The sequence below is a fragment of the Neophocaena asiaeorientalis genome, unplaced genomic scaffold (assembly GCF_003031525.2).
Source record: "Neophocaena asiaeorientalis asiaeorientalis breed wild unplaced genomic scaffold, Neophocaena_asiaeorientalis_V1.1 scaffold633, whole genome shotgun sequence".
Taxonomy (NCBI): domain Eukaryota; kingdom Metazoa; phylum Chordata; class Mammalia; order Artiodactyla; family Phocoenidae; genus Neophocaena; species Neophocaena asiaeorientalis.
In genome coordinates, this window is record NW_020173395.1 from 1,000,017 (window position 1) to 1,027,253 (window position 27,237).

Below are 27,237 nucleotides of genomic sequence, written 5' to 3' on the forward strand. Positions count from 1 at the left end.
TTCTAAAAGTATGAAGACATAGCATTTAAGAAAGATACACAAGTGCAAGTTAAGCTTTATCATTATTATTATTATTATTATTAATTAAAGACAGTGTGTGTTCAAGCCAGAAGTACTAGGCTAGGAGGCAATACTCTCCTAAATGGCGTCGCTCCTTTTTTTCTCACCATCCTAAACGTTCTATCTTCAACATAGCAGCAAAAGTGATTCTTTTAAAAAATAGGTCATATAATGTTACTCCTCTGCCCCAAATCCTGTAAAGGCTCCCCTTGGCATGCAAAGTCAAAGTCCTCACACTTACCAAAGGCCCTTCATGATTTAACTCCCTCTTCATCTCTGGCCTCAGCTACTACTGCTCCCTCCTTGCTTGTTACACTCCAGCATACAGGCCTCATGCCAGGCACACCCCTGCCTCGGGGCCTTTGCACTTGTAGTCCTTCTGCCTAGAATGTTTTTTCCCACAGATCTCTGTATAGCAACCTCCCGTGCCTCTTTTAGGTCTTTGCTTCAAGATTACCATTTCATTGATGCCTCCCTGACTGTCTTATTTTAAATTGCAAACCCTCACCCCACCCCCAACCAGGCATTTCCTCTTCTCCTCCCCTGCTTTATTTTAATCAACAGCACTTATCACAATCTGACATCCCACAACAAATATTTTACCTACTTATCTTATTTTCTGTCCTGCCCTACTAGAGTGTAAGTTCCTTGAAGGGAGGTATTTTTTCTGTTTGTCTCCTGCTACAATAAATAATATGATGAGTAAGTGAATAAATTAGTTGAGTGCTAGACCTAGTTCTACCATTAACTAAGTAGCCTGACCCTGGGACAGGCGCTTAATCTCTCTGAGCCTCAGTCTTCTCAGAATTAAATACGAAGAAAAAAATTAAATTATATATATGAAAACATTTTATAATATGAAATTTACTACCCAAATGTAAAAGTTGGTTGTTGGTGGTGGCATCGTTTTTATAGCCACTTCATTACTAGGTAAATTTAAAATGTCCTACATGGAAGAAAAAAAACAGGGATGAAATTTCAGTCCAGTTACCAATGCATTAACAGCAATTGGAGAGCTATTTGCCATTCAGTTGGTGCACCTGTTTCCAGATGTTTGTGTGGGTCACTGAAGGCCTCTGTATGGGCACCAGAAATAAAGCACATACTATTTGCTTGGGAATCCAGCTCATTTTTTCCATGTGGGAAAGCAAGGCCTGATGCTGAACCTGTGCCTACAGGGCCTTCTCCTTCCTGAGGTCACCTTTGCACATTTCTACTACAAAGCTATTAAAGTAAGGCCTAGCCAAAGGACATACCTGCCAATCACGAGTTATTCAGCCAAAAGAAAGGAATGCTAGGAAGCAGTTCCCATGCATTCCTGACAGCCCACTTGTAGTTCTCACTCCAAGCTCCTAGTGTCATCATATTCCTGAAATTTCCCCAGATGGCCCACCCCAAATCCACCCTCCCTTAATGTTCCCTATGAGGTGAATACAAACTCTTCCGCTCTTCCCAATGCAAATGTCACTGCCACCTAGACAAAGGTCATACACAAACGAAAGGAAGCCTGGTGGAAAAGAGGGTGACAAGAAATTCTCCCAAGTACTAAATGGACACATGGGTGGTTATAAGCAAGATGAATGCAGCCTTCCACATGGAGACATTTTCATCTTGACCTGACAAGTGACCATCTTATGGAAATTAAGAAAATGGAAAAGGGTCATCACATAGAAAGGCATTCGAGACTCAATGGACTGCACAGGGGGTTTTAGGGGAGACCAGAGATGTGGCTAAAAAAATAAAATGTCTTTTTCCCACATACAAAACAGCACTGATTCCTGAGTAGGCATGACTGTGGAAAGCCACATCTGGAAAGCCACATTTGTTCATGATAAGGTCTACCATGAGCTATCATTTAATTCTTTCCATATTATCATGAGTCTTAGGATCACAGCTGAGACTTGGAAGGATATATGGTGGGATGTACACCAGAAGGATATCCATCTGGCAAGCACCACCGTTGGTCCCAGTGTCATTGGGCTCAACAAGGAAACTTCGTCTTGGTCAACTACGATCTTTATCTAAGTCTTGGGGCACTGATGACACAAGGGGAAAATGAAAGGTGTTTTGTGGAATAGCTCCTGGTGTATATGGACACGGGGGGGTTTGCTGTCCCTCCAGACACAAGAATTTAGGAAAAGTTCACAGGGTCTTTCATCATTGTTCACACTATTTTGGCCAAAGGCATGCCAACCTAAACGATCATTTCTCAGCATGGATCAGACATGTCACTTCAACTGAATCTCATTTCCTAGGGTTTCAGTGCTAACATTTCCAGTTATCCCTGGCAAAAACAGAACTGGCACTGTTTGATTTTGATTTCCTTAAAAAAAACTATACATTGTATTGGACTAAGAAACTTCATTCATAGGAATTATTTTACTTTTATTTACTTTATTTATACACTGCATCATTCCAAAAGAAAAATTTGAGACAACTTACCAAAAACACAAACAAAAAATGCATGAAGTAATAAATAATGAAAATAAAATGAGAGAAAAAAATAAGTGAGCCAGTAAATAGTTTCCCTTCTTGAATCCCACAATGTTTGGCAGTGAGAACCACAGATAGTTTTACCTATTCTGTCTGTGAAAACTGGAAAGCAGAGAAAACGCACTCTGATAAACATGTCTCCTGCTACCCTCCAACGCATTCACAATATTAAGCCAAAAGCACGAGAAAGAGCTCCAGGTGACAGAGCCCAGCTGTTAGTCTTCGTAGTGGGCAGCATTCCTGAGGCTTTGTCATTTCTTGGCTGCTCAGCCATTTTCATCATTTTGATACTCTGAAAGCATGCCACTTCCAGAAGCAAGCCGGCCCCCAGCCCTCAGGCCCTCTCTGGAGTTGCTTTTTCACCCTGGGCTGCTGAGGTTCAAGACTGGGATGCACACAGGGGCATGTCCCCTCGTCACAAGATCTGGGGCGAGAACAGGAGAGAAGATGGCTGCCCCTTAGACCCAGCTTTGCTGGAGACGTAACCTTCTGTCACCTGACTATGTGCCTATTTCTTTGTTTTACCCAAATCTGTAGAGGCAATCTGTCTACTGTGATTCTATTTTCAAATGTTTGACCAAATGGTTACAAATTTCAATAATTTGATTAAATGCCCAAGTGAAAATGGTCATTCAGTCAAATTAAAGAGGTTTCCATCACTTAAGCAACTATACTTATATATGCTTCTGACTCATGAATATACATTTAACCCACGCTCAGATACACGGAGCAAAATGGTAAACCCAGGAAAAAACAAAGCTGCTTTCCTAATCAACTGGAGGTCAAGGTAACCAAATAGTTGATAAAGAGAAACTTCTCTTTTTAGAAATATTCCAGTTCATAAATAAAGGGAAATGCAAGAAATTAAATGTCACCATCTTGCAGCTTCTAATAAAATAATAGGTCAAGGCAATGATCATTAGGGGCTGCTAACTTCACCAAAAGAAAGAGAACCAGTTATTAAATGCCTCCTGGATGGTTTACACACCTCACCTATGGATTCTGATCAGGCCTCTAACTCCCAATTTGTAGAAAATACAGAGGCTTTTCAAGCATGTTCATTCAATCCAGACTGAAGGAGACAGTACAGAATAAATGATCTAGTTTCTTAAACAAATAAATTATAAGGAAAAATAAAGAGAGAGAGGGACTTCCCTGCTGGCGCAGTTGTTAAGAATCCTCCAGCCAATGCAGGGGACACGGGTTTGAGTCCTGGTCCGGGAAGATCCCACACGCCGCAGAGCAACTAAGCCCGTGCGCCACAACTACTAAGCCTGTGCTCTAGAGCCCGCAAGCTACAGTTACTGAGCCCACGTGCCACAACTACTGAAGCCCGTGCGTCTAGAGCCCGTACTCCTCAACAAGAGAAGCCACCGCAATGAGAAACCCACGCACCACAACAAAGAGTAGTCCCCACTTGCCAAGACTAGAGAAAGCAACGAAGACCCAACACAGCCAAAAATAAATAAATTTATTTTTTAAAAAAAGAGAGATGAACCTAGAGATTAAAAGAGACTATTTATATCAACCAATTGCAGTGTATGAACTCTATTTGAACCTTGATTCAAACAGGTGGTTTGAAAAAACATTTATGAGACAATAGTGGAAATATGGACTCATGGGATATTTGATGGTACTAAGGAACTATTTTTTTAGGTGTGATAATGGCGTTGTGGTATGTTTCCTTAAAAACTGCTCTTAAAAAGAGGTATGTGCCAAAATATTCCTGGATGAAATGATCTGATATCTGAGATTTACTTTGAAATAACCTGGGATAAAGAAGAGAGAGTGAATGGGACTACAGATGAAACACGTTAGCCCTGAGTGATAACTGCTGAAGCTGAGTTAGTGAGGTTTCACTATATTAGTCTACGTTTATGTATGGTTGAAATTTTTCACAATAAAGAATGAAAAAATAAATATTTTTTAAAACTCCACTGAAAGAAGTAGTATTGATAGAAAATTCCCTAAAAGTTATCTAGTCCATCGATTGTTTTAGATACAATACAAGTAACTTCTTTCTGGGTTAAGCCAGGGAAGCACACGGTGGCACCCATGGGAGGGAAGGTGGACCGAATTGTTCCTGGTGGATGTCAGGAGCCCAAAGAGAAGAGTGGTGTGACCAAGGGCTCATGAATCTCCTCTCAGTGCTCACTCTGAGGGCGCTGTCAGCAGTACTGCTGACTGTCTTACATCACAGTGTCCTCCCTGTAAGTATCTTGAAAGAAATTTCTTTCTGGTTCTAGAATAAAGAAATTTTATGGTCCCCCCAATCATGTAGATTTTCAGGATCATTTGGTAAAACTGAAAATCACCACTTCACACCCATTAGGCTGGCTATTAACAAATAAAAATAACAAGTGTTGTCAAGAATGTGGAGAAATTGGAACCCTGTGCTTTGCTGATGGGAATGTAAAATGATTCAATCTTTGTGGAAAATGGTATGCAGGGGTTCCTCAAAAAAAAGAAACGGAATTATCACATGATCCAGCCATTCCACTTCGGGATGTATTTGCCAAAAGAACTGAAAGCAGGGTCTCAAAGAGATATCTGTACACTCATGTCCATAACAGTATTATTCACAATAGTCAAAATGTGGAAGCAACTCAAGTGTCCGCTGACAGGTGAACACTAAATATGGTATGTGCACTCAATGGAATATGACTCAGCCTTAAGAAGGAAGGAAATTCTGACACATGCCACAGCTTGGATGAACCTTGAGGCCACTATGCTAAGTGAAATAAGCCAGTCACAAAAGGACACATAGTGTAGGATTCTGCTTATATGAGGTACCTAGTGTAGTCAGACTCATAGAGAAGGAAAGTCAAACGGTGGCTGCACAGCCTGTGGGGAGGGGAAATTGAGTGTTATTATTTAATAGGTATAGAATTTCACTCTGGAAAGACAAAAAGTTCAGGAGATGGGTGGTGGTGACGGCTGCATAACAATGTGAATGCACTTTTTAAGTGCACTTAAAAATGGTTAAAATGGTAAACTTTATGTTATGTATATTTTACCACAGTTCTAAAAAACTGAAACCAATCACACAACCAACTGATCTTCGTGTTGCCGCTAGGAAATACAGAGTCACATCTGTGACCCAGTTTTATAAATTATATAGTATTATAGCATGCCCTCTTTGCATAGTTTACTTCTCATAATTTTCTTTGGTCTAATATTCACCTAATTCTAATGTATGTTATTTTGCCATTTCTTATATATATTTTAATTTTCCCTTATTTCATTTTACAGCAAGGCCCAAGAAACTTGTCTAAAGTCACACACCAGGATCTGACTCCAAAGACCTCTCAGTGAATTCTGAATTCTCTGGGGACTTCTCCGCAACTTGTGGTGGGCAGGGCGTGCTTACTTTCTGGTTCTTACAAGCATTCTATGTGGTTGAGGTTGATGGATACGTGCTCTCCAGACAAGTGTTACTTTGTCAGACACTATTTGACCCACTCCTTTCTACTCGGGGTGAAGTTCCTTTCTCCTGGCACAGAAATCCCCACCCGCACTCCTGCTGCCACGCTGTCACCCTCCCCACTCCAGGACACCCTCTCCAACACCACGCCTGTGCCTTCTCGAGCAGGACCAGGGCCATCCCGTGCAGTGCCACACAAACCAAAAGGACTTTTCAACACAGGCTCTGAAAAGTCTCTTCCCCTTTGCCTACATTATCATCAGACCTTTTCATACTCAAAAACGAAATGTGATCATCACACACGCAAAAAAGGTACATAAAATAAAATGTGTCCTACATGTCTCCAGATGACCATTTACTGTCCCTTAAAGGTGCTTCAGATCACCATGGAAGGAAGGCCTATTTTCGTTTCCCCAAATGCCTCCTCACTTAAGAAGTTTGCGCCAGTTAGCAACCTGCTGTTCTAACGATCTTGTGAATTTAGACTGTTTAGTTAATTACAAACACATTTCAAAGTCATTCTTTCTGGCCTTTTTCCTAGAATGAGTGACTGCAGCACCACAGCTCACAGAACGGTCTTCAATAGTTTTCAGTCAAGGTTCAGGGAGAAAAATGCCACACCGGGATTTGATTATTTACCAACATAATGTTGGATCCTAGCCAATGAGACACCAATATATTTTCCATTGAAGTCGGACGTATTGCCTGCTGCTTTCAATGCTGTTTTCTTGGCTGGCAGACAAAGTAACTGTGGCTGTTTCTAATTCACCTCTAATTCAAGTTGGGGTGGGGGGGAAATATCTTATGATTGGTTCATCTTACAGACACTGATCTCTTCTCCCTTGGGGTACAGAAGGTGAGTCTCCCAGAGTGAGGCCTGCCTATGGGCCTCTGACAGCCACTGGCCTCTGCTCTGCGATCAGTCCTTCCACACAGCTAGTCAGGAAAGAGTCTAGCAAATCTTGGCCCCCTGGTTAAAAACAGAGAAGTGTAACAAGATCATAGCACACTTTCATGATGTCTTGGATTGTCTTTTGCTCCCTCTTGTTTGAAGAGCCCAAGAGAACCTGACATAGAGAACAGGTTTTACAGTGGTTTGAGTTCCCAGAGCTATCGCCATCAGGCTAGTAGGAGCCCCTAAGAACCTACAGCGACCCTAAGAATTCGCAGAGGTACTTCTGCTGTGGTTGCTTGGTATCCATCAATTCCTGACCACTACAGTTTCTCACTGCAGAATTTTACCTCTCACCAAACAGCCGGGATATGGGTTTCTAAATGATACAATCAAAGAATTTAGAGTTAGGAGTAATTTTTCCAAAGAGGTTTAACACTCTGAAACAGAGAAAATTCTCATTAACTGAGAAGAAAGGATCTTAAAGGCTATTTACTTCCACTTCCCAACTGGGTAGGAACGATCTCTCATTTGAATACCTCTACTGATGGAGAGTTCATTGCCCTACATCATTGGACAGTATTAGTACAATATTAGAATTGCAAGGGTATAATCAGATAATTCCCCATCTCTTATTGAAATGCTACCAGCCAGGTTTTATAAATATGAATTAACTGTTCATTTCAAGTCATTCAGAAAGAATATAACAATATTTACTGAGTAAAATCCTGGAAGTTAGTGTAACTACTGGTGTTGATGCTATACGGTACATAATGTAAGTCTACTGCGTTGGAATTTTTTCATTTGTTTATTTCATTTTATATCTCTAAGTTCATTATTTTTCAACTTCAACTTTACTCAATGTGTATTTATTATTCTTGACACCATGTCTTATAATATACACTCTCATTAGAGGGCGACATTATATCCCATGTGCCTGAAGTCCTCCGGCTGCGTACCTCATTATTTTAACATAATTTTTACCAGCACCCTTTTCACTCTCAAAAGTATCCTAGTTTGGATGATAAGTGTTATGGTCAAGTGCTGAACTCGGAAGTTTTTAAAAGCTGTATTTCATTTTTTCAAACTGTACTAAAACTCGTCACCAATTAAGACTGGAGCCCCCAACCCCTGACTTCTCTGTACTCTCCTCAATTAATAAATGTCTATTTTATTTGGAAATGATAAATCTTCCTGACTATGGAGTACTTTTAATAAAGTGAATAGCTGCTCCGTGCTTAAGCACGACCACCACAGAGAGGCCGGAGGCTTGCTCTCTGCGAGGACGGAGGAGTCACTTTCCTGAAGTTATGGCAAGCCAGAGAGGACCTTTCTAAGTCAGGCACAGCATGCTGGTGTCACGTGGATGTCCTCATGCCAGAGAAAGCATTCCCTCTACTTGACCATATTTCTTTCATCTTCGGGTGCCTCAGTTTCTCTGTCTCTAAAAGAGCACAGTGATGCCCACTTCACAGGGCTGTGGTGGGATTAAAGGGATGGCAGACATAGGGCACTCAGCCACCTGGAACAAAGACATTCAGTAATTGCAAAATGTTCAGTTCCGCTTCTCCGGCCTGTAAAAAAGGGGCTCCCACTGACTTGAAACAGAGCATCACACACAGACAAGTAGAAGCCCACTAGGACAGCAGGCCTATTACCCTCATTATCATTGTCCTAAAGTGCAGAGGAGAGGAAAGGGCAACAGAAAGGCTAAAAAACCGTGATCACAGAAAAACAAGACAAGGATAAAACTGACTGGGCCATGAAAGAAAACCTGAAAAAAATGAACGTCTTTTTGTTTTAAAAATAATCTGTGAAGATTACATGCCAGAAATAGCTTTTAAGGAGCCATCTATATATTCTCTGGTCACTTGATATAATAACACATTCATACATTTTTCACAACGGAGCCTGCCCTTGACCCTCACTCTACCCTTCCTTACATCATCCACCCTAAGCTAAATGCTAATGGCCGTTCGTTCAGTGGCCACTTTCAGAATGGATTAAATTTAAACGTTTCTATTTAGACAGCATTCTGTAAGGTACATTCAAATGATTAACCAATAGACAATGAAATTGAAACTGGTGATACTCTTTTGGCATAAAATACTGACTTCCCAGGCTGAAGAACGAGTTTGGACATGTAGAAAGTGCCACTGTTGCTTTGGTGATCTCACAGTCAAGTCAATGTAAGACATTCTCCTGCACATTGATACCTGCTACTGAAATCAAATGGGGGAAAACGATAAATAGTAGGAGACGTCACTCTAAAAAGCAGTATTTTCCTGGCAAAAGCTGTGTCTCCAGAGTCCTTCAGAGCACTCTGGGAATGCACAGAAATTCACAAATCAATTTGCTAAATTGGCTTGGCTGGAAATCATGCTTCTGTGCATGGATCCAGCTGAAAGGCATTTCTGACTCTACCAGACTCTCCCAGGACTCCTGTAACCAGGCCAAGAGTCAGGGGACATGGTAAAAAGAGCGTGGACTTCCGGCCTGTTAGACCTGGGCTCAAATTCAAGCTCCACCATCTCTGGCTGAGAGACCTGTGATAAATCATGTGAGCTCTCTGAGAAGGGAATTATGTAATCCTACCAGCTTTACAAGGTGCTGAGAGGATTAAATGCCCAAGATATGTCAAAGAGGTGCACTTAGTTTGACTTTTTCAGTACAGCTATAAACAACCCAAATGACAGAAGCCCACCCCAAAACCCATCCACTCCCTCACTCCACTGCAGGCCAGGTGGACAAGGCATATCAAGTGAGGACAGTTTTGAAAACACAAATATAAAATGCTTGCACACACTTAACCAAAACAGAGGCCTTCATTTAAGTATCTGGAAGAGCCAAACAGCAGTGCTAATAAGGCAAAAATCCCTAGATGTCAAGAGATGTTCTATTTTATCACCTGTATAGTTCTGCACTGGTAGAAATTATGCACAGGATTCATTTCTTTTCAAACCACACCCCTTGGCCATTCACAGTGGGCTTCCCAGGGCTGCCTGAGGCCAGATGAGGCTTCAGCCCCAAGTATGGAAGATGCAGAAGCCAAGGGAAGGGTCTCAGAGCACCCCATCAGCCTTCCCATTCTACAGGTGAGAAAACTGAGGCTTGGAGGGGGGATTTGCTTGCCCAGAGTCAAACAATGAAGGCCTTGGGTTAGGATTTTTAGGAAAGCCACTCTAAACCAAACCTTTGACAAAATAATAGTAATAAAAATCTCGCCACAGAGCTTTATTCACTGATATTTCCAATTCTGTGGCAAACAATGTCATCAGTCCTTTGGGAAGGAGGCTTTCCTCCAATACCACAACAGGGGGAAATCTATGACAGGTCAGTCTCATTTTACATTTCTCAGTATGACATGAAACCTAATTTCTAACCTAGTTTCTAGGGGTTCACAAATCTGAAAGACAAAAAAGAAATCATCAAAAGAACCCTTTGAACACTGATGTGACATTTGTTGTCTCCTGGTAACAGACACTGTGCTAGGCCTACAACTTAAGTAAGATGGCATCATCTGAACATAATTTCTCAGAGGAAAGTTAACAAATCAAATAGTTAGCCGACATCTTATAGTGACCATTGATGATTTTTTCTTCAAAAACCAAATTCTCCATTTAAATTTCCTTTTTTTTTTTTTTTTTTGGGGTACGCGAGCCTCCTGCATCGGCAGGCGGACTCTCAACCACTGCGCCATCAGGGAAGCCCTCCATTTAAATTTCTGAACATAATAACTCCTAATCACTAACCAGTACATTTTAAAAGGTGACAGCCCATACAGAGCAAGATTTACAAACACCTAGGCAGAAGTGGGTCCCTGTTTCATAACTCTCCAACTGTTAATCATCAGTGATGACTAACTCTGGGATTAGGGAAACATTTTATCCTGAATATGCTAATTTAGAGACAGTGTTGTCAGGAGGCTAATTTCTGGCTCAAAGACACTTCAATGCCTAAAGCAGTTTTACATCAAAAGCCCTTGTAGGAGACTTCCATCAGGACCAGGGGAAGACGGAAGCTGGAGGGGGGCATGAAGAAAGGGGAATTCGGGTTTTTAGGATGAAAGAGATGATAGAATCTGTCTAAAGGCTAAGGGGAAGGAAGCAGAAGAAACAAACAAACAAAGGAATATGCTCAATTCATAATGGAAGAGAAAGAGACCATTCAATTAGATTGATTATTGCTTTTTGTGGAATAACATCTCAAAACTCCTTGAATCCCAGCTTTAATAAAGATATATATATATATATATATATGAAAAAAATCCTTCCTGGGAAAGAAAAACTCAACTCCTAAATTATCAGGTTAATTCACAGTGTGGACATAAGAAATAGTAAATACACAGTTTGATATTTGATTTGCAAAGTGAGAAAGGAAAGCATACTAAATTCTATAGAATGAGCTTTTCTGATCCCAGATATACTAAGAACTTGATAGTTTTTTGGCTGCAACGACTTGTAAATATCTAGAAGAGCCCAGATTTTGAAGCCCTGAGGACACTTGCTAAAACTCAGAAACTTGGCACTAGTCTTTGCACACAATTTGGGTTTTCTTTCAGAGTTGTTATCTTACCAAATAGAGCCATCTGTGTTCCCTCTGGGAAAGGTTCAACTGTTCTGTTGCCATTGACATGATGTTTGGCTAGAAAAAAAAAAAAGAGAAAGAAAGAAAGAAATGCAAGTTAAGTGTAAAGTTCTACACACATACTAACACATGTCATTAAATGTGTCAGAGAGCCCAGTTCTCATTTTTAGCTAGCAACGGTACCAAAGCTCACCCTCTTAAGAGAGTTTCAACTATTTTGTTTTTAATCTCAGTTACAAAAGAGCCTAGAGATGGCCTGATTCAGGCATGGCATTTTACAAGTGAGCATGCCCAGACCCAAGCACGTGCAGAGCCATGCAGCGGGGGGCAGCAGAGCCAGCCCAGCCTGGAAGCTCCTGACTCCCGGCCAGAGGGTCCCCTGTGTGCCAGGCCATGCCCTGGACAACAAGGACAGCTCGGGATTCCAGGGTGCATTGAGGTGGCTTCCCCTGAGGACTCCTGATGACCAGAAGTAAAGTGAGCTGTAAAGACAGCAGGGTAAGCCTGGGACCAATTTTTCAAGAACCAGAATACCAGAAGACATCATTTCACAAGTCAAGCACTGTTCCAGGGGCCAGAGACGCTTGCCTTTTAACGACCAGACAGGCTTGCATTCCAGTGTTTCTTACTACTTGTCATCCACCCTCGTCACCTCCACCAATCACCCTTCCCACCCGAGTGCATATCAAGGACTTAGAAACAAAAAGGGACCAGCTTATGGTTTTCCAACACGAACTTATTTTTATAACCCCCAAACTGCAACCAGATAGAGAAGATCTGAGCATGGTCCATCTACGAGTAGTCTAAGAAGATCCTCAGGAATGTCTGAATATGGGCATTTATGTTGAAAATACATAAGAAAAGAATGTCTAAAACACTTTGACACTGCATCATGGTGTGCTTATGTTTTGATTTCGTGGGTCACATTAGATTTATTGAGCTCTGCACAGGGCTCAGCACCAAAGCTAGGCTCTGAGGCATCTAGAGGCTCTTGCCCTCAAGGAGTGTACAATTATCTTCAAGAGGTAAAAATTTCAAGAGTGAACTTAACCAGAAAGCTTACAATTGTGTGCTAAGTCCTGGAGTGGGGACTAAAGGTACTGTAAGAGTTTGCAGCAGAGGGACAGCAAGCTGCAAGGCAGAGCCAGGGCCTGGAGGAACTGCAACTAGTGTCGAGTCTAAAAGGAGGAGCAGGGTTTGGAAAGGCAGAGGGTGAGGGAGCAACTCGAGTGAGAGCCAGGAGTAGATGCAACCAAGGCATCATCCTGGGCCAGACTAGAGTCTAGTCTGGGTGCAGCAGAGGAGACATGTTGAGAAGCAATGGCACTTCAGGAGGGATTGGTAGGCAGGCACCAGGTCACGGAAGATCTTGAGAACCCCATCCAAATCCATAGGAACCCTAGGCAGCCTCCGCAGCACTACTGCAAATATTTTAGAACCTGAAGGCTTACGAGGCTCAGCCTAGCTAGACGATCCCTTCAGGATACCGTCAGTTCAGCGGCTTCCACGGATTCTTGAGGAATGGTGGCACTACCTGAAGAACAGACAGAATAGCTGGGAGAAGGCGAGGAGCCAGGCTGAACCAGAGAACAAGCCTGGCACCATCAGCAGATGCAAGAGGGAAGGTCACAGGTGGCCCTGGGACCTTGGACAGTGCTCAGATATGGTTAGGACCATTCGTTACTGAATCCAAAGGAATGTGATGGGTCTCCACATGGAGGCCACAGGTCTGTTCTACAGTTAGGACCCCAAAGCCCCTGTCAGAGGTTTTAAAACGTTTGCCTTTACACATATCAAGAGTTGTAAACCCATTCAAACTCTAACCCACTAATCCCACTCATAAAAATTTAATCTAAGGAAAAATGCGTGAGAAAAAAAAAAGGTGGTAGACATAAAAATATTTATTAAGGTATTACTGGTAATAAAGAAATCTTTAAAGCAACTAAATATCCAGAAACAGAGAAACAGCTTAGAAAATTATAATTCACGATTTATCACAAGCATGGACTATCAGGCAACATTTTAAATATAGAATTTGAGAGATACATTGAAACGTGAAAAAATATTTGGGATAACAGTAAGGGAAAACAATTCTATTACACGCTGAATGTAGACTATAATAACAACTAACAAAAATGTGAATGCTTACGGGAAAAGACTGGCAGAGAAATATGCAAAAACAAAAATAACTAGGAAGATTATGCAAGATATTTATCTCTATCAATTGTCTTTGTCAGATTCTTATTTCCTAGACGAAAATATGTTTGTTTGGATTTTTAAAGTCTACAAAATTATAGATTTCCAAAAGTTTTTCTGCAGTACTTAGTTTCCCAAGACAGTCCATCAGGACTTATGTATAGTCCAGTCGAAACACTACACACTTACCATAAAGAGTGTGGCCTATTTGACTTCTCCTCTGGGACAGCTCAAAAGTACCTCCAATGCAGCAGGATAACCTTCCACTCCAAACCTGACCCTCTTCCAGCATCCCTACCTCTGGGAATAGGACCACCATCCTCCTACTTTCTAGGCATCCTTGCCCATTCTCTCTCCCTTGCTACCCATATCTAATCTATCACCAAATCTGTCTAATTTTGCCTTCCAGATATCTTTAGAGTCCTTCCCCTTCTTCCCTTCACCATCCAGGCCACCCTAGTCCCACCTCCTATGGCCTCCTTGCCTGCACTCCTACAAGCACCTCTAGGTCTTCCACATCCCCTTTCTAATTCATTCTTCTCGGTGTCGCCACAATTATCTTTTAACTCAGATTATATAACACAAAGTCCCCGACCCTCTACCCCACTTTCCATGGCTTCCCACTGCTCTTAGGCTAAAGTCAGAACTCTTTAATGCAGCTTCAAAAACCCACATGGTCCGGCCACCTCACTCCCTCATTCCCTCTACTACAGTCAGAGCTGCACCTTACACTTAGTCATTATTCCAGCAAGTAGACTACAAGCTCAGAGAAGGCAGGGCTCATATTGGTTCACTGTTTCCACAATTACAGCACACTGTGGGACCCAGCACAGGTGTTCAATAAATAGTTGCTAAATTAACGAAGGAAAACAAACTACTAAAAAGTCTCTCTTCAGCCATTATGAAAGATATATTATTTGATACGCTAAACATATCTCTCTCTCTTTATATGTACATGTGTCCCTTACATAAAAATGATCATTGAAAATGGCCACTCAGAGTCTCCCCAACCAGGTGGCCTGGAGATCAAGGAACTCCTCTGTTCTAGTCCTTAAATGCCACTCCTCTTCCCTTCCCATCCACCTACTCTCATCTGAGAAAATGGATGTGGAAAGATTGGAAATCCTACCCGGAGAGGAAGGAGGATTCACACGCAACCCTCTCCTCAGTGCCAAAGTTCCCCGGGACTCTGTCTTATCTTTCATTCTAGAGCCTGAGGCCCAAAGATAACAAGCCCTATTAACTTGATTTTGCATTTTCTTCTGAACCACAGCTGAGCCTTACATCAGTCCCTGGACAGCAAAGACACAGCATTAGCCAAGGAGAGACAGCACAGTATCCAGGGCTAAGGAACAAAACTGCCTGACCCTGAATCTCAGCTCTTCCCCTTCCTAGCTGTATGACCTCGGCTTAGCAACTTAGCCTCGTTGTGCCTCCGTTTCCTCGTGCCTCCGTTTCCTCATTTGTAAGGGTTTACTCATTTGTACCCACTTTGTGGGTTGCTTTGAGAATCAAATGAATTCATACATGTAAAGCACTTAGAACAGTGCCTGGCATGCAGTACACATTACTTAACTGTTAGGCTAGTATTACCATTTACATGTGAACTTTGTTTTTCACAAGATCTGAGTCAGGAATGACAAATACATGGCACATATTTACTTCTCCTCCGCTTTCATGCCCATGGCAGACATCATTAACCAATCACAGCAGACTTTCATGATCCCCAAATATGACCACAAAATCTTTTCTCAACTTAGCACCCCACAGAGTCTCTTATTCCTTCGGGGGGGGGGGCATGTGTGATGAAATCACTTTGTTATTCCTGGTCTAAGTGAATAGAACAGAAAGATGGTACAAAGAAAAGCCATTTTCTTTCTCATTTCTACATAATACATGGCAATTTTTAAAAAGACTCTTTGAAAATCTCCAAAACTCTACACAGCTTTACTGATAAAAGAATGGAGGAAAATCTGAGCGCTACTTTCCATTCCATGAGGAGAGAACGCGGAGTTTTTAAAAACCAAGCAATGGCAGTGCCAGTCCTGCAAACCGAGGGCATTTTCCCATTGAAACTCTGCTGAGGCAAGTACAGGACTTGGGGGCCAAAGAACCAGAGACCCTTTAAACATATTCTAAAGGTCAAATAAGACTGGGGGTGGGGAGACTCACCTGGGAACCTAATCAGCATTTGTCATTTTTTTTTTCAAAATTGGTGGCACATTTCACCACAGAAACAATCAAACTGACTAAACAGAAAAGTCACTCATTGACTGGGCACTAACTATTGATTACCAGCAGAGCATGACACGGAAACAGGAGGGGGTCTGTGACAGGGACATCTGTTGCCTGGCCACAGCAGGGTGGACGCCTCCCATCTGGCTGGTTGGGCTCCGTGGGAGCATGTTCTAAAGCCCCACGCTCCAGGAAGACAACCTCTACTGATGGCCATGACGTGTCCTCGGTCAAGGGCATGTGAGGACGAGGAACAGATTTCCATTTATCTTGAAAGCCCAGTGCTCGAGGAGCAGCGAGGTTAATTAGAGCACAATTGGGTCAAAGTCAACTATCGGAGAGATTTTGAAGGGGATTTGGGGGTCATTTAAAAAGCTTTAGAAGATGATACTGACACTGTTTCTTGTTTTGTTTTGCTTTATGAATGTCTAATGCACTTCAGACTTTATGACTGTTTTCTTCCTTCAGAAAAATACAATAAAACAGTTCAATAATGCACCTGCAGTAATGCAAATGCAGACATAAACCAACCGGTGATTAGCACCACGTCCTGTGCTCAAGCTGAGAGCTAAAATTCCTATCTTCTGGGTAAGGCTGTCGGAGGGACTTATAGGTAAATGGCAGGGAAGTGGGGGACTGGAGGGTGGGCCCCCAGGTCCTCAGGATTCTCCTGTAGGGCCAAGCCCCTCCAGTCTAGGTGACCATGGCGACACCACCTAATTGGAGATCCCAGGAACTGCTGCTGCTGTCCTGGGAGTCCAGGTCCACTGCTGGGCGCAAAATCATCCCAGGACTGGAACAGCTGTATATTGGACTGAAGCCTCAGAGCTGCAGACCATCTAGTGGTGCCTGCCCCTCCCTGTCATGTTATTCACCCCACAAAACCCAACACATACTCGTCCTGTGTTACTATCAGTCATTCACGCCGCTATGAAGCTCATCGGTGGTGATTAGGTTCAGTTTGGGGCTGGAGTAAGAGTGCATTTATTTCACGAATAAGGTAACACAAATCTGTCAGGCCCCCAAACCAAACATGGTCTCACTGTCCCTTCCCTTGTCTGTTTCCTTGTGGCTCTTTCTCTAGATCCCAAATCCCTGGTGTCTCAAGGACAAGTCAGACTGGAACTAAGGCGGGTTCATATCTGGCCCACAAGCCTAAGCCTTGGACGAGGCTCTGTCTCCAGCAGAGGGTCCTTTGATCACACTGACTAAGCATCCTGGGCCCTGGTCCTGCCAAGGTGCCCTTCACAGCGCTGTAAGGATGAACTGATGACTGTTGATTTGGAAAGAAAGGGCAGCAGGAGTTCTGGGGATGCACCTGCAGCCCAGTCACCCAAATATAGGACAGGTGCACTGGGAGAGGGCAGGCGATGATGCTTCTGGCCCCCTCTGCCCAGAGGCACTGTGCTTCTACCATATTTTTGTTCCTTACAGTGCCTGTTACTTTGGCTATGGTGTTTTAAGGTGAATGTTAATCCAGGGTCTACTCTGTATGTGAGGAGGGGGAGGGGGGAAGTTACATGGCGGTGGGCAAGTTACGGGGAGGGCCGACCTCTGCTGTCCACCCATCCTGTGTCCAAGGAAGCTGGAGTCCTTCCTACTGATTGGTGAGGTACACGACTAGAGGGAGGTGGAGTCTGTGGCTAGGAGAGGCTGGAGAGGAGTCCCCAGCAAAGGCAACGGCGCGAATGAGACGAAGGTCCCCCACTGCTGTGAACACCCGGAGACGAGCGCTCCCCTCAGAGCTCCAGGGGGTGAGGAGGGCCAGCCCGCACTGCCTTCCTCCCATGGTGACCAGTGACTGTGTATCTAAGTGGGAGCCGCCCTAAAAGCAAAAAATACGTGATGGAAAGGGCAGGAAAATCAGATGAGAACATTTTAGATAGTAGCACTAAAACAAAAATTCACCTGTCATTGAGGATTTTATCCTTATGCCCCAGCCGCTGTCCTTCCTCCAGTTAATGCCTTTTCCCTTTGCTCCAGGGACAACAAACTGAAGACCAGCTCTTGGCCAGTGAAGGTGGTGATTCCTCGGGCTCAGGCAGCCTTGCGCCTCCGGGGTCCCCCTGCAGCACAGCCCGAATGGCACAGTGACGGGGCAGGACAGGGCAGAGCAAGGCTGGGCTCAGCCTCAGTGAGGACACGTTTGGTGAGGCATCAGCTCCAAATGGTGGAGCTTACGGCTCAGACCCACTAGCAGTTACGTGTTTAGTACGTGCCAGGTACCAGCTGCTGTGGGAAGAAAGATAAACTTCATAGACCCTACACTCAAGGAGATCCATTTAATCAACAAATTTATTGAGAGAAATCCTAAGAGGAGATTTCTGGCCAGAAGAGTGAGCTGAGGATGAGAGTATGTTTTAAAAATAAAGCATTATGCAAGCAGAGGACATTTTTACTTTTCGTGATGTGCCTGCTGTGTTTTCTGAGGTCTGCTCAGGGCACAAGACCACGAGTGTGACTCTAAACCCAGAACAGCAACGCCAAGTGCACAAGGCCTCAGACACCAGCCCTTTCCTGTTCCTAAGGAAAACTGGCCCAGAATGATCCTGCTGTGTCCCCACAAGACGGTACAGGAGAGTAAAGGAGAGTGACCACAGGGATGCCCACAATGAGAGGGCAGGAGGTGGACCAGATGCCCTAGAAAACAGTGTCAGAATTATTTCCGTACGTTCCTAAGCAGGCTTCCATGATTCTGTAAAAGACAGTGATTCCACTGCCAGAGAGAAAGTGGAGAATGATAGGAAGGCAGACTACACATAAAAAATTAAATATATCAATAACAAACACATACATGAGTAGATGCTCAACCACACAATGAGATACTATTTTTAATTCGTGAAAATGGCAAAATTACAAAACCAATGCCAAGTACCAATGAGGGTGTAGAGACACAGGCTTTCTCATATACTGTTTATGGAAGTGGGAATGCTACAATCTATTTGGAAAGTAGTCTGGCAATATGCATCAAGAATGTCAAAAGCTTTTAAATTATTTCTACCTTAGGAAATAATCAGAAGTGAGGCAAAGGTTTCCAAAGATGTTTACAGCAGAATTGTTTGTAACAGTGAAAATCCATAAAAAAGCTATATGGCCCAACAAAAGGGGGATAATGAAGTAAATTGTAGCACAGTCCTCAGATGCAATATTACCTCATAATTTTAAAAGTATGATCATAAAAAGGTTTCTTCCACGGTGTCAGGAAATAGTAATAACATAGAGTTAAGTGGAGAATAGCAAGACAAAAGAGGAAATCTACATCCTATTAGGTATATTTTCAAGTTGTACAAATCTAAATGTTTTCCTTTGAGTCCCATTCCTCTGTTTTCTTTGAGAAGGAGACAGAGCAAGAGAAACCACTGAAACTCTCTTAAGTGAGAAAAACCGATGAGCAGATCACTTCCTGCTTGATGGCATGAGGACCCTCTTCCTTCCAGGGTTTTAAGTACCTCGAACGCTCGCTTGCTCCTTAACACAAGGCCCCCTGGGTGAACAGCTCCGGAGACGCTCAGGGACTTCAGGACCAACTCGACCCAGCTGCGTGACTGCCTTATTAAATTCCCTGATGAGGCCACTGCTGCCGAGATGCGCAGGGCTCCGGAGCTTATGAACTCATGGGCAGGCGTGTGGGGGAAGGAGGAAAGAAGGCTGACAGAGGGACTTGGGGGGACATATCTGCTCCAGCAAGTCCAGGCACAGGGATCCATATTCCATCCAAATAACATCACAGTTCAGGAAACAATGACTGAACATGGCTTATGTGCCAGGCACTGGGCTTACTGTCGGTCATGCAGTAAGATAGTAAGACAACGCCTGCCTTCTCTTCATCCTTCACTGACCAGCACTCCGCCTGCCCCACTTGTTAGAGCTGCCGACCAGGTACACCTACGGAGGCTCCTGTGTCAGCGGCACTGCCTACAGCTCTTTAACACATCCTGTTACCCCATGATTATCAGACGAGCATGAGTTCCCGACTCACACTGCATTATCCCAAGAAAAGCATTCCATCATCATTCATTTCATTTTCAGAAGAATTCCATTTTCACTCGTGTAATACTGTTATTAATTACCACATTTAAGAATCATGTCTAATTTAGGCATCTGTGATAAGCATATAATATTAATTGATGGAAAAATTTCCACCTGACTTTTATGAAATCTCCCTGCCTCCTCTTAACACATGTAATTCCTAATGACTACCAAAATTAGACAATCTTGAGACTAGAAATTCCATTTAAAATAAGGTTACTTGAAGGATTAAAATCTACATGTCAGCTTGATGAATGTGACATCTCCGTGAATAACAGTGTTGAAAACAGTTGTGTTAAAAACTGTGTCTGTAGGGACTTCCCTGGTGGCACAGTGGTTAAGAATCCGCCTGCCAGTGCAGGGGACACGGGTTCGAGCCCTGGTCCGGGAAGATCCCACATGCCGCGGAGCAGCTAAGCCCGTGAGCCACAACTACTGAGCCCGCGTGCCAGAACTACTGAAGCCCACGCGCCTAGAGCCCGTGCTCCACAACAAGAGAAGCCACCGCAAAGAGACGCCCGCGCACCACAACGAAGAGTAGCCCCCGCTCACCACAACTGGAGAAAGCCCACGCGCAGCAACGAAGACCCAGCACAGCCAAAAATAAATAAATAAGTAAATAAATAAAGGTGGCTGTACACCAAAATGATTTCTAAGGTACGTTTCCTATTGATCCTAAAACATATTTTAGATTTTGAAGATGAATGTTAAATGTATCTATAAAGGATCACACAGAGATCATACTTTTTAGTATTGTTGTAAAAATCGTTGCCCTTCAAAGACTTGGTGTCCCCGGCTTGTGCTGCTTTAGTCCCCTCCACGTCTACTACAGCGTTTGCCCGTATGAAAATAATCAGCGCTGTGCAGAGCCTCCAAGTCCTGGAAATGTAATTAAAGCATGAGCCCCACAGAGGTATGCTCTCATCCCATCAACAGAGTCTAGTAACACTTTGGAGCCTCGGTGTATGCCTCTAAGACCACTGATTATGCTCTTACACAAACTGTATACACACCCTGAGAGGAAGCGGCGCAGGGCTTGAGCAAAGCGCCGTAGCAAGCCGTGGTCTCCTTCCTCATTCCTTGTGACCAGGTCAGTGGCCTCCAGCAGGAGAGAGCCCCTTGACGGCGCAGCATCTGCCTGGAAGTTGAGTGAAGCGCGTCTGCCGTCAGGCCGCCGATGGGCAGGAATGGTCCAGTGACTCCCCTTCCCCCGTCTCCACCCCCGTGACAGTGATAAATGACCGGGCCCTCTGCTCAGCTGTGCCTGACGGGCCAGACCTCCCCTTGCAATCTGTCCCAGACCAACACCAGTCTTACCCCCACAAGAGCCTCCTCAGCACACCACACAGGCTGGCACCAGGGTAAGGCCAGGCCTATCTGCTTTCTGTGCCTGTTCTTTCCTGAAAACGAATTATGACTTTATTTCTAAGTGGAAGCTCCTAATCAAAAATGGAATATGTTGTTACAAGCCTTACAGGGAACTTGTCTCAATTATCTTTTGACATTAGAAATGAAGGAGATACAGCTAAATACGGGACTTTAATTAGAAAGAAAGAGGAACAGTCATGGATATAAACATGGATGTCAATTTGACTTCCATTTAAATCAATACATTTTCAATTTATTAAGTTATTACTGTTGGTGGTGGTAAGGAGAAAGAGACAGAAGAGTCTGAGGGGAATAAAATATTGATAAGGAGATGGAACATTAACACTGACCATTAACAAGATTCATCACCGATTAGCTCCTACAATACATTTTGTTCATGTGCAAAGACAGTCATTTCAGGATTGTTTGTAAAGAGACTGGCACCAACCTTTTACATAAAATAGTCTATAATGTGGAACAATATGCACCATTATAACGAATGAGGTAACTCTATAGGTAAAGACATGGAACTATCTACAAGATGCAGTGTTAATTGGGGGAAAAAATCAACAGGCAAGATAATGTGTATAATGTGCTACAATTTCTTTTTTTAATATTCTATTTCTACCTTTTGAATTTTGTTCCATGTGATACATTGCTTTCTTGAAAATAGAAATAAAAAACATTTTAAATGTCCCCAGTCTTTGCTACCCCGTGATTACACCTGCAGCCTGAGAGCCTCTTCCCAGGGCTGAGGGCATTGCTGAGACGCATGAGCGGCCAGTGGCAGGCAATCAGCCCCTGGGCTCAGATCAGCCTGATGCTTACATTTTATCCAGGCTCAGGACCAACAGCCAAGATGATTCCACTTGTGTCTCAAAGCAGCAGAACTGCTACCAGGCTTTAAAATTCTGGATAGTTCATAGTATCTTAAAAGGCCTCAAGATAGTTATCACTCCATTTCCTCTCTGAAATTGATCTGCCTTCTCCAAGCAGTATGTTAATTGTCCTCCTTTCAAAAGGAAAAGGATTTTAAGAGGATCAACCATTACAAATTTTAGATGGTATTAAAATATTATTTACCTAAAAATAAAAGGTATTTCTAGGTTTGACTTTATTTTATAGGAAAGAAGAGAGAGGGAGGGGAGGAGGGAAGAAAGGAGGCAGAGAGAGAAAGATAAAGTGAGGGAGGAAGGGAAGAAAGCAGGGAGGGAGGGAGGGAGGCAAGCAGACCGGTACATGAGCAGTGCTTTGCCTTTCTGGAATTTGGTATGTATTTTAATTATTTCTCTGTCCCTCCTGTCTCTCATCCTTTCTGTTTCCCTCTCCCTTGTAATTTTTCTCCACAACAGAAGAAAAGGATATTTGAAAATCTATTTTAGATTTACCGAACAGGAATTACGCTCACCATTCATAATTTTAAACGTGGTTGAAACATTCTATATTGCCCTCAAAAAAAAAAAAGATAAATCAAGTTTTTACTGGGAAACCTTCCACTGATTTCCAAAAAGCCGGTGAAATTTTCTTGAATTCGGCTCTTACTAGAGCAACAGCACACGTAGCTCGTCCACTTTGAAGATGTCCCCCAAGGACTGGTGTCCTGAGAGAGCAGGTTTGGTCACATGGCTGATTAAGGGGCATCTGTCAACCCAGTGCATGTTCATATTAGGAAATATGATGGACAAAATCTTCAACTACAGTTCTACAAATGACACAGAAAGTCATTTTATGATGCTTTTTATACTTGTCTACCATGAAAGAGTGACATAAAACTGAACATCTTAACTCAGGGAAGCTCAGTGGAGACAGGGTGGCTCTTCAAACATGCTTTTGGTCACCTGACTTAATGAAGGGACAGGGACTAGAGGGGGCAGAGCAAAGCCTATTGGGTTATCTTCCTTGAATATGGGCTCAAGCATATCCTTGGATATTCAAGTGATGGGCTGATTCCGGGATGAATTCTCTAATGACTGACTGGAGCACTGCTGAATAAAATGAGAGTCGTGTCTGAAAATATCAAAGCACGTGGGAGGCCAAGGCAAGCAGCCTTCCACTGAGCCCACCCAGGGCCTGAATGATGGTGCCTCCCAGCTGGAAGGCCATCAGCTTCGTAGAGATATGGGTTGTGGGTGGTGGGGATATAAAGCAAGCCAAGAATATTTCTCATTTTAGTACATTCTCATGTACTAAATCTTATCGAGTGATTGTGGAAGGACCTGATTAAGACCCTAGAATTCTACAAAAGGAGATGACTGTGACCTCGTATTACTCAACTATAAAGGGACTTCAGTGCAGGCCCTGCAGAAAATCTGATTTTGAGTAAAATTATTCCTTGATAGGTCTGCCAGGCTCTTAGTGCTAGGAGTAAATTATAGTCATGTCTATTTTCTGCCACTTTATCTTCCCAAAAGGCTGATAGCTCAAAATGTAAACTATTGTGTGGAAGGTAGCTGGAGAGGAGCTAATGAAATACAGGCAAGTCCCCAACTTTAAAATGAGTCACATTTCAAAAGCATGTTTAAGAGATGGACATCTGGGATATAGAATCCATTTTCTCATGAACATGCTGTTATAAATGGTGGTGAGCTAGCCCACAAGGGCCTACTCAACCTATAATGAGTCTCAAATATAACTCTTTCTAGGATTCTAACCACCGTTTATGAGATACTGTCTCAGCGCGAAAATACATTCTAAGTTCTACCCTACAACACTAAGAACACAAACCAGCCAAGTTGGCTGTAAGCTACATCTGGACAAAAGAAAACATTTCTGTCCAGCTACTAACTTGACCATAGAAAGAAATCTCCACTTTATTCATCACTGTAGAAAGGAGATTTTTTTTCCCCCAAAAGAGGAGGAAATCTCACTGCTCAAATGCTAAGTACAAGTTAAATTCAGTGGTCTCATCACAGTTGAGGATGTAAAGCTGGGTAGTTCTGGCTCAGGGTCTCCTACAAGTTGGAATCAAGGTGCTGGCTGGGGCTGTAGTCTCATCTGAAGGCTCAACTGGGAAAGGATTGCTCTCAAGCTCACTTGTTGGCAGGCCTCAGAGAGCTAGAGCACAGATCCTCCTGAAGTTGAGCCTTCAGAAGATGCAACACAGCTGACATCTTGATTCCAGCTTCATGGGGCCCGGCTTCAGGGCCACCCAGCTAAGCCACACCCAGATTCCCTACCCACCAGCCCCACCCAAAACACTGTGAGATAATAAATGATTGTTCTTTTAAGCTGCTACCTTTGGGGATAATTGATTATATAGCAGTAGATAACTAATAACATGTTCTAACAAAGGGGAAATAACGTAAGTTTTAGCAAAGGACAACTACTGATTATACGGCAGGAACTCAAACCATCTTTTATAAAGCTATATAAAACTTTCACCTTTATAAAGAAAAAAGGCATTTCCAGTCTAACTGATTTACAAATCAACCCCTGGAAGATGATCCATTTCTAACTTGGAGACTCCCTCTATGTAATTTTATTTTTCTACCTACTTGTTCTCTAGTTTGCTGGGATTGCTAAAACAGGCGTTCCTAAACCACTAAAGTCTAGGAAGAGTGTATAAAATACCAGAGTAAGGCTTTCAGCACTTCTGCAATAATTCAGGTGATTTTTATTCATTTGCATCATCCAGAGGATTGTTAGTTGCTTTTCGTGCTGTTTTGTTTGGAGAAGTTATACCTCTGCCTCATAGCACTTAAAAAAACAATGAAGAAAAATGTTTTTCCAAAATTCCCAGGGAAGCTAAATTTAAATTCATGCTAAAGCCCTTAACTGCAATGGAGAAAATCTTCTGTATTTTGATGGGGTTTTGCTTGGTTGTTTGCCTGGTTGTTTGATTGGTTGTTTGCTTGCATTGGGGGGCTTTTTTCTTTGACTAGATGGAAGTAAGAAGACAACTGGATTATTTTTACCCATAGTGGTACCTATAAGAAACACAGTTTTTCCCCTTTTCCGTGGGAATCAAAATAAAAGCTAAAAATGAAAATTGTTGCTGATATTACACCTGGTTTTTAATTAGCCTTGGACACTGCATCCATAGCAGTTTAAGGTCATAGTACCTGTATCCCAAGCAGCAAAATAGAAGGATCCTTACTGTGCATTAAGAAATTCCAGAGATTTCCCTGGCGGTCCAGTGGTTAAGACTCCATGCTTCCAATGCAGTGGGAGCGGGTTCAATACCTGGCTGGGGAACTAGGATCCCATGTGCTGTGTGGTGCAGCCAAAAAATTTAAAAAAAAAAAAACATTTTTAATTAAAAAAAAAAGAAATTTCAAACATCTCTGCTAACCACCATGAGACACGGGAAGGGTCAAGCTTGAGCTAGTCATTTCAGTGACATAGGAAACCATGTTCCTGGCTCATTGTTTGTTGAATTTCAGTTCTTACAGAAATATTACTCACCACACTCTTGGTCTCCCCCACCCCGTCACTTTAGTTAAATCTCAGATTAAAGCACATGGGGGGTGGGGTGAGTGAGGGGAGGAGGAAAAATACCAGTTGAATACGTAGCAATATCTCCTACCCTTCTTGAAATGAGGACAAAATCCACAGATCACAAAAAGTCTCAACCCAAGTAGTGCTTATAAGAAATTCCTGTGTAGTGGTCTGGGTCCAATCAGGAGATGGAAACCACACAGTAGGTCAAACAGTGGAAGTCTAACATAGAGAATATTAACCATAATTAAAAAGTAACTATATAATCTAAGGAAACTCTATGCTACCTGAGGACTGAACATACCTAAGGAAGGACAGACTTGGAAGGATACAAACGTCCTTGGAGAAGGTACAGTTAAGCCACTGGATTGCAGAGAAGTTCACTGGTTTGTAGGCCAGAGCTTATCTGGAGATGCAGGGCAAACAACAGGCTACCTTTCAGAATGTAGGCGATCAGAACCCAGTGACATGAGTGTACAATGGGATCCAAGCACCCAGGAGCCTGAGAGCAACTGCAGGGACTCTAAGAGTACGTGGACAGCACAGAGGCTCCTTGACAAGAGGGCTGCAGAAAAGTTATCACCAGGAAAAGACTATAAAGTCACAGAGGGACTGAGTTCTAGGCCAGTGGCTGAGGCAGGCTCCACTAGAGGCCCACACACACACCCCGCCAACCCAGGCCACACCAGAAACAGCAGGAGAGGCTCCTCCTTTCACAAAGTCTCCCCAGCGCCCTCTACTGAAACAGCGTAACACCATGCTCACAGTAAAGGAAAAATACTACAGAAATTCCTTTGTTTATCACAGAGCATACTCAGAATGATGTATTCAGAGCTGAGAGGCAATAAATTAGTAACATACCTCGAAAGCTACAAATTATCAAAACTGACAAAAGAAATGGAAAAATCTGAAATAGAAAACTCCAGGCTCATATAGTTTCACTGGGAAATTCTAGATAACATTTAAGGAAGAGACAATACCAATCCTACGTAAATTCCTTCAAAAATAGAGAAGGTACACCTGAAACTAACAGAACATTGTAAATTGACTATACTTCAATTTTTTTCTTTAATGGTTAAAAAATTTAAAAAGAAATAGAGAAGGGAACTTTCACAGCTGATTTTATGAGTCCAGCATTACCCCGATAACAAAACCAGAAAAAGACACAGAAAACTATAGACAGGGACTTCCCAGGTGGTCCAGTGGTTAAGACTCCGTGCTCCCAATGCAGGGGGCCCAGGTTCGATCCCTGATCAGGGAACTAAGATCCCACGTACCACAACTAAGCCCACGCGCCACAACCACTGAGCCCACGCACTCTAGAGCCCGCGCACCAAAACTAGAGAAGCCCGCGTGCCACAAGGTAGACCTGGCGCAGCCAAAATAAATAAATAAATAAATTGATTAATGAAAAAACTTAATAAAAATAGAAAACTATAGACAAATTTCCCTTTATGAACATAGGCTCAAAAATAATAAATACATATATATAAATATATATATATATATATATATA

At 42.8% G+C, this 27,237-nt stretch overlaps 1 protein-coding gene across 1 annotated transcript in view; it reads right to left on the reverse strand.

Annotated features, from left to right (window-relative positions):
- MSRA (methionine sulfoxide reductase A) overlaps positions 1-27,237 on the reverse strand; it is a 374,143-nt gene that overhangs the window by 216,339 nt on the left and 130,567 nt on the right. The window contains exon 2 of the mRNA XM_024746918.1: positions 11,445-11,513. Coding sequence (XP_024602686.1) covers positions 11,445-11,513 — 69 coding nt within the window. The remainder of the gene's footprint in view (positions 1-11,444; positions 11,514-27,237) is intronic.